This window comes from Jaculus jaculus, chromosome 6 (genome assembly GCF_020740685.1).
Source record: "Jaculus jaculus isolate mJacJac1 chromosome 6, mJacJac1.mat.Y.cur, whole genome shotgun sequence".
NCBI lineage: Eukaryota > Metazoa > Chordata > Mammalia > Rodentia > Dipodidae > Jaculus > Jaculus jaculus.
Genome location: NC_059107.1, coordinates 63890617 through 63903432, shown reverse-complemented (window position 1 = coordinate 63903432; position 12816 = coordinate 63890617). Strand labels below are relative to the sequence as shown.

The 12816-nt window shown below is 43.3% G+C and overlaps 1 protein-coding gene across 10 annotated transcripts in view; it reads left to right on the top strand.

The window, feature by feature from the left end:
- The window catches only part of Dysf (dysferlin), a 258409-nt gene that overhangs the window by 94984 nt on the left and 150609 nt on the right, over positions 1 to 12816 (top strand). For all 10 annotated transcript variants that reach the window (XM_045151445.1, XM_045151441.1, XM_004668296.2 and 7 more), the window contains exons 11-14: positions 1238 to 1268; positions 1680 to 1795; positions 8372 to 8498; positions 10813 to 10916. In XM_045151445.1, the coding sequence (XP_045007380.1) occupies positions 1238 to 1268; positions 1680 to 1795; positions 8372 to 8498; positions 10813 to 10916 (378 nt within the window). The remainder of the gene's footprint in view (positions 1 to 1237; positions 1269 to 1679; positions 1796 to 8371; positions 8499 to 10812; positions 10917 to 12816) is intronic.

The window sequence follows — 12816 nt, the reverse complement described above, 5'->3', positions numbered from 1 at the left end:
CAACTCAGAAAATCTCTCCACAATAGTAACAAAGAATGAAACTTTATTATTATTATCATTATTGCTATTATTTTTGAGACAGGGTCTCATTCTCTCACCCAGGCTGGCCTAAAACTCACTCTGTAATCCATGCTGGCCTTGAATTTATGGTGATCCCTCTGCATCAGCCTCCCAAGTGCTGGGATCATAGATGTGTATCACCACACTCATTATGAGATCATATATATAAATCACCTGTAACAATCTTTACATTCTTGTTCTGAGAACACAAGAGTTAAGTTAAAGTTTTCTTTTTTTAATTTAAATTTTATTGGAAACTTGAGTTCATTTTCTAATTATAAAAGTGTTATTTAAAATTGGACTTTGTTTTTTTAGATCAGTTTTGGGTTCAAAGTAGTTGAATGGAATCTATGGAAAATTCTAGCATACTCTTCTCCTCCACAGTTCAAATCCTCTCCCACTACAAATCCTAATAACCTATGCTGTTTGTTTGTTTGTTTATTTATATTTATTTGAGACACAGAGAGACAGAGACAGAGAACGAGCATATGGGCATGCCAGAGTCTCTTCCTGCTGCATATGAACTGTAGGCCTATGTACCATTTTTTTTCAAAAATTTTAATTTAATTTTAATAGATACAATATTGGATTTTGGTCCCATGTACATTACCTTCTCTATCCCAGCTCAATCCCACAGCACCTCTCATTTCTTTTTTTATGTTCACCCATTTAATTTAGATTTATTATCTCTAGCATTAGCAACGGTCCCATTTTTAGATGTTTGTGCAGGAACTGTCACATTTTTGGTTCTCCTATGTACCATTTTGTGCATTTGGCTTTACATGGGCACCAGGGAATTGAACCAAGCCTGAAGGCTTTGCAAACAAGTACCTTTAACCACTAAGCTAGCTCCCAGCCCATCTATGCTTTTAAATAGGAAATTATGAAATATAAGAAATAATAAAAACAAATAAAAATCACACAAATCTACCACCCAGAGATAGCATCATTGCTATTTTGTTTTTGTTTTTCCCCTCTCCTTTCTGTGTGCAAGCATACTTGACCAAGCCACATATTACTATACTCCACGTTCTTTCCATGTGGCATCCAGTGATGAGCATCAACTTGCATCTCCACGTGTCCTTCGCAAACATGACTTAATGGAGTCATCTTGGGGTGGTGTGCTCTGCTTGTACTTCAGCAGCAGGAGTTTGACTCGTTTCTTCTCTGATTTCAGATGGACGTGGGCACTGTGTATCGTGAGCCCCGTGAGTTTCTCATCCCCTGGGCTGAATCCTGGCATTTTGAGGATCACTCTTCCTGGGCTTTAGAATTTGGAAGGGAAGGCAGGGATTCATCTTCTATGTAAAGCAAGCCCTGAGGAAGATGGAGCCCTCAACTCAGTCTTGGCCAATCCACTCAGGATCCAGCTCTTTGGAGAGCCTGGCAGTGCTGCTGGAATGGGGCTCCCCTCACCCAGGGGCAGGCCATTTGACTGAATCTGTCCTCCCCCTCCTTTCATGCTGATCTAGTCACTTCCTGAGGAAGTGGAAAAGTAGCCCTGGCCTTGTCTTTCAGTGCCTGCTGTAGAAGTTTCTGTTAGTACTCTTGGACTTTTGACCTGGCTGTGGACTTTCCCTTCCTGCGCTTGGATCACCAGTGCCTACTGTCTCCTGCAGGTCATGCTTTTCTCAGGAAGTGGCTGCTGCTGTGTGACCCTGATGACTTCTCTGCTGGGGCCAGAGGCTACCTGAAAGCCAGCCTGTGTGTGCTGGGTCCTGGAGACGAAGCTCCCGTGAGTGCCTTCCCTGGTCCTCTTCAGAGTGCCTCTCATCACAACCAAAACACCCACACTTAATACTTTTCTGATTGAAGTGAACCATGGGGATTATGAGAACTATAAAGCACAAAGAAAAGCTTAAATGCAAAGAAAATCATGTATAACTCCACCTCTTAGAGAAAGCTGTTGTTGGTCCTTCTAAAGGAGTTGTATGTGTTTTTCCTCTTGCATAAGTGAGGTCCTTCTCTCTGTGTCCTCTTGCCTGGAGTTGTATCACGATCAACTTGTTGGTAAGTGAGGTTGAAATGGGAAGTATAAAGAAGAGAAGTACTTGGGGTTGGGAAATCCCCTTGTCTTGTATGTTTGAGAAGTGGCTGAAATCATTGTGGGGACAAATAAACTAATCAGACCTAAACAAAAGGATTTCCTTCATCCCTGGGTTCTTTCCTGGTACTGGATGGAGGTTGAACCAAGGGCCTTGCACATATTAGGCAAGTGTTGTACCACTGAACTACATTCCCAGCCTTTTTTTTTTTTAAATTTTGAGAAAGAGTCTCGCTAAGCATTCTCAGCCTGGCCTTGAACTCTCTCTGTAGCCCAGGCAGTCCTTCATCTTGTGATCATCATGCCTTGACCCATCATCCCTAGGAGCTGGGGAGACAGGCCTACTCTACCAGGCCCAGTAAACAAAAGGATTTTTAAATCCTACAGAGCACACATGTTACAGTGGAGACTCTGTGGCTCAGCTACTTGTTTTAGGACACTCAGTAGCCAGAAGCTGAGAAAGTCTTATGGGTAGCGCAGGAGTTTAGGGTGGGCAAGTCAGGAAGAAGTGGGGGTGAGGTGGTCACAGGGTCTTGACTGTGGCTGGTGGCTCAGTGCAAAGACAGTGCAGGAGGAAGAGCCACAGCTCGGGAGACTGAGAACAGGGAGGAGCTGGAGGAGAAATACTTCCTGAGTGGCTCTGTGTTAGACACCTTGCTTTGTGAATGGGGGTCAGGGGACATCATAGTGAGGCGGTTTCAGAGGCAAAGTTCTGCCAGAGGTTTGGTTCTGAGATAGGGTCAGGCTTCCAGTAGCAGAAGTGGAGAAGAGATTGAATTGTTGGTGGGGGTACATGGAACCATGTTGGTAAGTGGTGGAGGTTGATGTGGAGGTCAACAGACTATGGGAGAATTGGCAACCCTACAGGCAAATTTTAAGCAGGTGTAAAAGTCACCCAGGGAGGTGAGCACATCTAAGTTAATTGGTGGGCGAAGTGCATATGCGTTTGGGCATGGGCTTCCCATCCTAGTGGACTGCTGGCTCCTGCACCTCTTCTTGCAGTGAGTACACTCTACTTCCACCCCAGTCTCCATTGAGGTTGCCTTTAAGAGGCCAGGCTGAGTGTCCCAGACAACTGTTTTTGCCTCTCATCTCACTGTAGACACACTTACACATTGTACATGGGTTCTGGGGACCAGAACTTAGTAAAGTCCACTTCAGCTAGTGAGATATGTCCCCATCCCCCTCATTTTTTTCAAGGTAGGGTCTCACTGTAGCCCGTGCTGACCTGGAACTTACTCTGTAGTCCCAGGCTGACATTGAACTCATGGTGATACTCCTACCTCTGCCTCCTGAGTGCTGGGATTAAGGGTGTGAACCTCCAGCCTAGCCTGGCTTTGGTTTCTTTTCTAATGTATCTCTCAGTGACATTCCTCTCCTTGCTCTTTTGCCGGGTTCTTGACCCTCCCCATTGAGGAAGTAATCTCTTTTCTTATACCTTAAACTACGAAGTTGCTTATCTCAGACCATCTTCTGAGGTCCAGACACTCAGTTTTATCATTTTTAATTTTTTTATGTGAATAAATGCTCCTGAACATGGAAGGTGTGGGAAGGGTTATTTGGATGCCTAGTGTTTGCCAACTGTAGTTACATCACATTGGAAATGATTCAGCACTTGAGCATCCATGACCTTGTTCCCTCAAATGATGAGAGCCAATCACATAAAGGACTGTGTGGGTACTGAGGAATCCCAGGCCAACTTCAGGACATACCGTATTTCTTCAAGTCCTTTATAATTTATTTACTTTTACTTTTGACTTCAAAAAAAGTTTTAATAATTTTGGCATTTTTAAATACAACTTGTTTTTTGTTAATTCCTGTTCTTCCTCTATTCTGGAACATGCTCCCTATTTTTCCTCTAATACTTTCTATTTCTGGTTTTACATTGAGGTCCTTCATCCATTTGTACAGTGAGAGAGGTATGGATCTAAGTTCATTCATCTGCAGATGGATATCCAGGTTTGCCAGCTGCATTTGTTGAAGAACCTGTCTTTTTTCCACTGAATATTTTTGGCTCATTTTTTTGAAGATTAGATGGCCAAAGCACTGTGGCTTAATTACTAGATCCTTTATTAATTAATTTATTTATTTATTGAGGTAGTATTTCACTCTAGCTCAGGCAGACCTGGAATTCACTATGTCGTCTCAGGGTGGCCTCAAACTCACAGTGATCCTCCTACCTCTGCCTCCCGAGTGCTGGGATTAAAGGTGTACACCACCACACCCAGCTTTGGATCCTTTATTTTTTTCCTGTGGCCTATGTCTGTTTTGATTCCAGTACCATACTGTATTTATTACTGTTGCCCTAGAGTAGAATTTGAGATTGGTATTGTGATGCCTCCTGTTGTGTTCTTTTCCCTGAGATTGCTTGGCCGTTTGTGCTGTGTGCTTCCATACAAACGCTTATATTATGTTTTTCAGCTCTGCAAGGAACATCATTGGAGTTTTGCTGGGAATTATGCTGAATCTGTAGGTAGATTTTTGTAGCATAGCCATTTTGGAGTGAGATCAGCTCATAGCTTCTCTTGGGTGCTGGGACCAGTAAACAGTTGGCCCTTCTTCCAATAATTTTTTCGGGGTGCTGAACTTTAGCCAGTCTGTCACCTCACTGGGTGCAGCTCCGAAGTGGAGTCTGGCACAGAACTCTCACACTCGGCTGACTCACAGCGGCGGACCCTGTTTACGACTGAACTTCGCCTGGTCTGTCCACGCCCAGGCCAAAGCTGCTTCAAAGCATGGCGACCATCCCTAGTGCTCAGCTTTCCAATCAGCTCCCATAAGTTTTGATATATTGTGTTTCAATTCTCATTCAGTTCTAGGAATATTCTTGATGTTCCTGATTTCTTCAATGACATATTCATAGATCCATAGTGCATTGTTTAACTTCTACAAGGTTGTATAATTTATCTATGTCTCTTACTGATTTTTAACTTTATTGCCTTGTCAGATATAATACAGGATGTTATTGTTAATTTTCCCAAATTTGTGGAGTTTTGCTTTGGGTCCTAAAATATGATCTATTTTAGAGACTATTCCATGAGCTCCTGAGAATCATGCGCATTTTGTAGAATTTGGATAAAATGTTCTGTAGATGTCTATTAAGTCCATTTGATCTGTAGTGTTGCTTAGCTCCATTATTTCTTTGTTTGTTTTCTGTTTATATGACCTGTCTATGATGATACTGGGGTATTAAAGTCACATTTCTAATTTTATGTCCAGTAGATTTTGCTTATAATATTGAAAATATTATAATTATAAATACCTGTGTTTGGTGCATTTTATGTTTATGATTGTAACATCCTCTTGTTGAATTGTTCCTACGATGAGTAAGAAGTAGTGTTCTTTATTTCTTTTGATTACTTATGGCTAAAAGTCTATTGTGCCAGTTAGTAGTGTAGCTATGCCTGCTTGTTTCCTATTTCCATGTAATTAAAATAGTTTTTTCCATCCTCTTATCTTAAGATGGTACCTTAAAGTGTGTTCTTTGAAGACAGAATATGGAAGGAACCAGTGTTCTGATTCAGCCTGTTTTCCTCTGTTCTTTGTGGAGTTGAGTCCATTGATGTTCAGAGTTAAAATTGAGAGGTGTGACTTAATTCTTGTTAACTTGAAGACTTTGTAGAGTTTAGTGTTTTCTTGATCATTTACTTTCACATCTGTTCTACTTTTGATCACTTTTTTTCATCCTCCAACTTCTTGAGTATATTTGTTCTTTTCTTCAGTATGAAGTATTCTATCCATTATTCTCTGTAGGGTGGATTAATGCTCATATAGTCATAAAGTCTGCTTTTATCATGAAAAGTTTTTCTTTTACCTTCTATTATGAGGGATAATTTTGCTGGGTGTAGTAGTTTGGGTTGGCAGTTGTGGTCTTCCAAAATTTGAAATATTCCATTTCAAGTCCTCTTGGCTTTTAGCATTTCCATTGGAACACCAGATATAATTCTGATGGGTTTACCTTTGTAAGTGACAATCTGCTTTTCTCTTGCAGCTTTTAGTACTCTCTCTTTTTATTTTCTGTGTTTAGTGTGTTAACTATAATGTGGCATGGTGAATTTCTTCTCTGGCCCTGTGTATTTGGTATTCTGTGTGTCTCTTGTACCTGGATTACCTTCTTTTCTCATTCATAAGATTTAAAAATTTTTCCTTTATAATTTTATTGAAGATATTCTGTATGTCCTTTGCTTATAATGCTTCCCCTTCTTGTACATCCAACCAGACACGTTTATAGGAGGGAGGGGTTTATTTCAGCTTCAAAATCATGGGCAAACTCCATCAGTGGAGTAAGAAGCCGCTTGCTTCCATATATCCAAACAGAGCGGCACATCTAAGCTAACACCAACAAGCAGGAGCACGAACCACCAGAGCTCAGATTGCTCTCTTTACACCTGTGTGTTGGAATCAAGATCTGATCCCAAACACGTCTTAGGGCTGGACCCCAGGATCTATCCACAGTGGCATCTTCTCCAGTAGGCTGCTGGAGACTTAAGCAGGAAGCTTAACCTTCAACCCAAAAACCTGAGGCTATGGGGGACATACATTCACATTTAGACCATGGCAGTTTTTTTTTTTTTTTAAAGTATCCTACATTTCTCTCATGTTCTGTTCATATCAATTTTAGTTTTTGGAATGTGTCATTAACTTTTGCCTCCCAATCTACTTCTTCTGTCTTGTCCTCAAGCCCTGATAGTCTATCCTTCACACTATCTCTTCTGTTGGTGAGGGTTTCTTGGGAGCTTTTTAATTGAATTATTTTATCTTTTATTTCTGTTAGGTTTTTCTTCAGTGTCTCTGTCTCTTTATTGAATTCCATTTACACTTCTGGGTTTGATGTTCTCATTGCACTTAGTTGATTGTCTGTGTTCTCTTGGAATCCACTCAGGCATTTGGTCATATGCTCTTTGAATTCATCCCATTTTCTATTGTCTTTTTTAATGAATCTCTTCCATTTCATTTAGCCATTTGTTTATGGCCTGATTAAGTTTGTTGAACATGTTTATCACAATTGCATTTCAGACTTCTTTGTCTGGAGTTTTGTCTAGGTAGTCTTCATTGGAGGCTTTTGCCACTGGCCAGATATTCTTGGTAGGGGTGTCTTATCTTGGTTTCTTGTGTTATTTGTTTTATATTGGGGTTTGCCCATCTGGATATAATCCCTTTGTGTTGCTAATAATGCAGCAACAGTGGCTCTAGTAGGATCTTTGTTGGCTTGCCCCGTCAGCCTTCATCTGGGTGGGTATGGGCTGGTGGTCTATCCTTGGGTCTGCGCTGGGCACATTGGAAGCTGAGCAGCCTACTCTGCATGAGGGCAGTCTCCACAGTGGTCTGGGCTGGGCACACTGGGAGTGTAACCAGCTCTGAGAGGACTTGATCTAGTTGTTCCTACTCAGGGAAGCACCAGCAGTGCAGAGAGTGAGGATAGCACCTAATGGGACTAATCATCAACCCAAGTCTGTGTGGTCTAGGGTTGTACCCAAGTGACTGAATTCGTACAGGGTGCACATAACACTAAACTTGACCTTGAGTGGCCTGTTCTGTACCCTGAAGTCTCTGATAGATTGGGGCTGTGTCCTGTGACCAGGTTGGTGGGGGTTGGGGGAGGTGTGCTAATCTTGTTGTCCCTACTCAGGGCAGTGCTGGTGGGTGGGCCAGGGAGTGAGGACAGCACCAAATGGACCTGATCCCCAATCTGGAAGTGTGCAGGCCTGAGGTCTAGCAGTCTTCACACTGGGCTAGGTGTGCTGAGGTATGACAGTTCTGGAAGGAAAACCATCTCAGGGAGGGCCTACTCTAGTTTGAGCATGTGATTTCTTTCCTTAAGTTTATTTACATAATGTATTGCATTCATTGATTTACCCTTATTGAACCAACTTTGCATCCCTGGTATGAACCCCACTTGGTCATGATGGCTAATTTTTTTTTTTTTTTTTGAGGTAAGGTCTTACTTTAGCTCAGGCTGACCTGGAATTCACTATATATTTTCAGGGTGGCCTTGAACTCATGGTGATCCTCCTACCTTTGACTACCGAGTGCTGGGATTAAAGGGGTACACCACCATGCCTGGCTGATGGCTAATCTTAATGTGTTTTTGGATTTGGTTTGCAAGAATTTGAGAAGATTTCCATCTGTGTTGATCATCGAAATTGGCCTATGGTTTTCCTTTTAGTTGAGATACACTATTTAAGAGCAGCAGCTCACTCTCTGCAAAGGAAGGTAAGAAATGATCTCAGGAGCCCATGAAGGACTCTCGTTTGGTTTGTGCTGTAGCTGGACAAGAGAGACCCCTCAGAAGACAAGGAAGATATTGAAGGCAACCTGCTCAGGCCTACAGGGGTAGCCCTTCGTGGAGCCCACTTCTGTCTGAAACTCTTCAGAGCGGAGGACTTACCACAGAGTGAGTGTATCACCCTCTCCTGAGGAGAGGCCTGTCAGAGGCTCCTGCGTGGTGGCTTACACTCTGGGTGGGATCAGGGCCCACTCCCTGGGGATGAGACATCTCTGGCTTATGTGTCCCTGGGCTTTTTTTTTTTTTTTTCCCCTGTGTCCCTAGTTTCCCTGTCCTTAGAGGCTGCCCCTCCATTCCCTCGCTGTCTCCTCTTGGCCTGGCTTCTTCCTGTAGGGACCCTCAGTTCTGGTGGTACTTTGCATTCTGCTGTCTGTCCCATGTAAACTCTCTCTAGGTTTCACCTCAGTATATTTTTCTGCTTTAATAGCAAAAAGGAGACAGAGACTTATTTTATCAATGATGCTGGGGACTGCACCAAGGGCCTCCTGTAGTGCAGGAGCTCTGCCACTGAGCCACACCCCCAGCATGGCAATTACTTAGCGTAAAGCAGTACATGCTGGCTGAGTTAGGAAGGTGTAGTAGCTACCCCTGGGCTCTGCTGACCATATCTGCTGTGCTTATGAATGAAGGCTCTCAGGTCCTGCAGTGGACTGGTGAAATAGAATGTGCATGGAGTTGTAAAACTGAGCCTTGGAGCTGGAGAGATAGCTCAATGGATAAAACACTTGTTGCAGAAGCGTGAGGCTGGGTGTCTGGATCGCCAGCACCCAGTAAAAGCCAGATGCACTAGTGTGTGTTGGTAACCCAGTGCCCTATGGTGAGACGGAGAGACGGAAAATCCCTGGTAGCTTGGAGGCCAGCCAGGCTGACAAGTGAAGCAGTGAATGATGTGACCAAGAGGCCTGGCCTCCAGCAAGGTGGAAGGCAAGGATTGACACCCAAAGCTATCCTCTGACCTCTATACCAATGCTGAGGCATGCACATATTCGCACCCCCACCCATATACACACACAGAAAAAAAAATCACATTTATGGCTTGTAACCATGTGGAGACAAGGTTGGCAAGTCCCCAGGGATATAGGGACATAGGAGCACTTGCTTTTCCTTGGAAAAGGAGCTTTGTGTTGAATTCAATGTAATGTTTAAATCCAAGTAAAATAAAATTAAATAGAGAAATAAATAGAACAGAAATCTTTGTTAATTTTTACACATTGCATTGATACCAGCATCAGTTAACTGTCCCATCTTGTCACCGATTCATGTATACATAGATATAATGTATATAAATACATGTATATGTACACATAAACACATCAGTCTATCTGCATATATGTATGTAAATTGGTTAATTTAGTTAAACAATTGGCTTGAAGCAGCATAGTTTAAAAATGTTTTTGTTTTTTTTTTTGTGGTTTTTCGAGGCTGATCTGGAATTTACTATGTAGTCTCAGGCTGGCCCAAAACTTTAAAAAAATTTTTTTTGTTTATATTTATTTATTTATTGAGAGCAACAGACAGAGGGAGAAAGAGGCAGAGAGTGAGAATGGGTGCGTCAGGGCCTCCAGCCACTGCAAACAAACTCCAGACACGTGCGCTCCTTGTGCATCTGGCTAATGTGGGTCCTGGGGAATCGAGCCTCGAACCGGGGTCCTTAGGCTTCACAGGCAAGCACTTAACCGCTAAGCCATCTCTCCAGCCCCTAGAACTTTATTTTAAAAGACAAAATCTTTAAAAATTCCAATCAGGCCTGGAATTCACTATTTAGCCCAAACTGGCCTAGAGCTACTGATTTTCTGTTTGTACCTCCAAAGTTCTGAAATTACATGCATATGCACCAGTACACTTGGTAGCCGCTGCTTCTCCTCTTCCTTCCTCTTCCCCCCCCCCTTTTTTTTTTGAGGCAGGGTGTCACTCTAGACCAGACTGACTTAGAATTTACTCTGTAGCCCATGCTGGCCTCAAAATCACAGTGATCCTCCTACCTTATCTTACTCAGTGCTGGGATTAAAGGCATGTGCTCTCCTTTTTTATAAAGCCTGAAGTGGCATACTTGCTGACCTCAGACCAATTGCTGTGCTCACTGATGTAAAGGAAATGCCACTAGTCACCATTGAATCTTCCCTGGCTTGATTATTGCCTTGTGTGGTGTGGATTTTGAGTGAGTCACACAGTCAGTTATGGGTAGATGTACTCTTGAACCCCTGGGTATGAGGGTACAATGGACAGCTGCCTGTGGTTGGAGAGGGGTGCAGTGCCTTTGAATTTTTGTTTTGAGTCCTCTCCCCCTAGGTACCCTGGGCTGAGTCCCTTATGAGGGGTCACAGTGTGTCACTCAGGTAGTGCTGGAGCTGTGTGTAGATACAGGAGAGTTGGGGAAGGAAGGGACAGTAGGCAGGCAGTGACGAGCTTGTCCCCTCCTCAGTGGACGATGCTGTGGTGGACAGTGTCAAGCAGGTCTTTGGCTTTGACAGCAACAAGAAGAACTTGGTGGACCCCTTCGTGGAAGTCAGCTTTGCTGGGAAAATGGTGAGTAGCAGGACTAGGAGTGTGATGTTGGAATGATGAGAGGGATGTGGCTGGTGGGGCCCATGAGGCAGAGTGGGCTGTCCTTGGCATGGGTGCATGCAGAAGGGCCGATCCTGGTACATGGGAGTGACACACACTGAGGCCTAGCCGGCCTGCACACGAATGTGGCAGGGGTACATGGGTGTCTAGAGCAATAAGCAAGTGTGGGTGGGCCAGGCACATGGTTGGTGGTAGGAAGAAGAGTATTGGGGAAAAAATTAAGCAATAATGTGGAAGTAGATGTGAGATCAGAAAGATACCATTTTAAATTTAGGTTGTGCATATAAGTGAAAATGTGGCATTTGCCTTTCCAGGTCTGACTTATCTTGCTTAACATGATCTCTAATTGCTCCATTTCCCTCTAAATGTCCTGATTTTATTTTTCTTTGTGGCTGCATAAATTCCATTGTGATATATTGTGTATATGTACTACATTTTTCTGGATCCATTTGTCTGTTAAGACAGGGCATTTTTTTTTAAAAAAATGTGTGATTAAAAGCATAATATTTTAAAGCAATTGTGGTGGGAGGTAGATGTTGTATGCCTAAGAGACCACTCATTCATCCCTTCTTGTGACCCACCTTCCTCCCAAGGGATAGGACAGTTGCTACTGTCCCTCTTGACTTCTGTCACCTCTTTTTAAATTCAGCCTCAGCAATTTTTTTTTGTTTGTTTGTTTTTGAGGTAGGGTGTCACTCTAGCCCAGGCTGACCTGGAATTCACTATGTAGTCTCAGGGTGGCCTTGAACTCAATGTGATCCTCCTACCTCTGCCTCCCAAGTCCTGGGATTAAAGGCATGTGCCACCATGCCTGGCAAGCCTCAGCATTAAAAAAATATGTATTTTATTTTTATTTATTTAGGAGAGAGAGAGAATGGACACTCCAGGGCCTCCAGCCATTGCAAATGAACTCCAGATGCGTGCACACCCTTGTGCATCTGGCTTATGTGGGTCCTGGAGAGTCAAACCAGCATCCTTTGGCTTTGCAGACAAACACCTTAACCCCTAAACTATCTCTCCAGCCATCAACCTCAGCATTTTTGTGCCTTTTAGGTAATCACAGTCATGCCCCAGCTCCAACCTCTCCTCAATGCAGGGACTCCACAACTCTCGTGTTAGCTCTTTTCCCTCCTTTCACCCCTTGACATCAAGCCTCTGGGCTGCTTTGCTTGTGGTACCTCTGAGCCGTAGAGCAGTTATTATGTCTGTCTTCAAGTGCCTCACCTGTGTGGCTTCCAATTTTAATGGGATGCCTCTATGTAAGGAGGAGTGTGCAGACCTGCCTTGGTTCCTCTGTTTTAAAAAATTGTTTATGTATTTCAATGTGGTATGTATGCATGTTACATATGTGTGTATGTGGAGGCTAAAGGTCAACACTGAATGTCTTCAGTCATTTTTCACTTCATTTTTTTTCAAGGTAGGGTCTCACTCTAGCCCAGGCTGACCTTACTCTGTATTCTCAGGTTGGCCTTGAACTCACAGCAATCCTCTTACCTCTGCTTCCTGAGTGCTGGGATTAAAGGTGTATCCTACCAGGAGAGGTAGAGATGGGGAGGGGAGATGAGTGCACCAGGACTTATAGCCAGTGCAAACTAACTCCAGACACTTGTGCTAATTTGTGCACCTGGCTTTATGTGGGTACTAGGGAATTGAACTTGGGTTGTTAGACTTTATAGGCATCATGAGCCATCACTCCAGCCCCTTCATTTTTTTTAAGGGTCTCATTCTAGTCCAGGCTGATCTGGAGCTCACTCAGTAGTCCCAGGTTGGCCTTAAACTCAGAGCGATCCTCCTACCTCTGCCTTCCTGTGCTGAGATTAAAGGCGTGTGTCACTATGCTTAGCTCCACTTCATTTTTTTT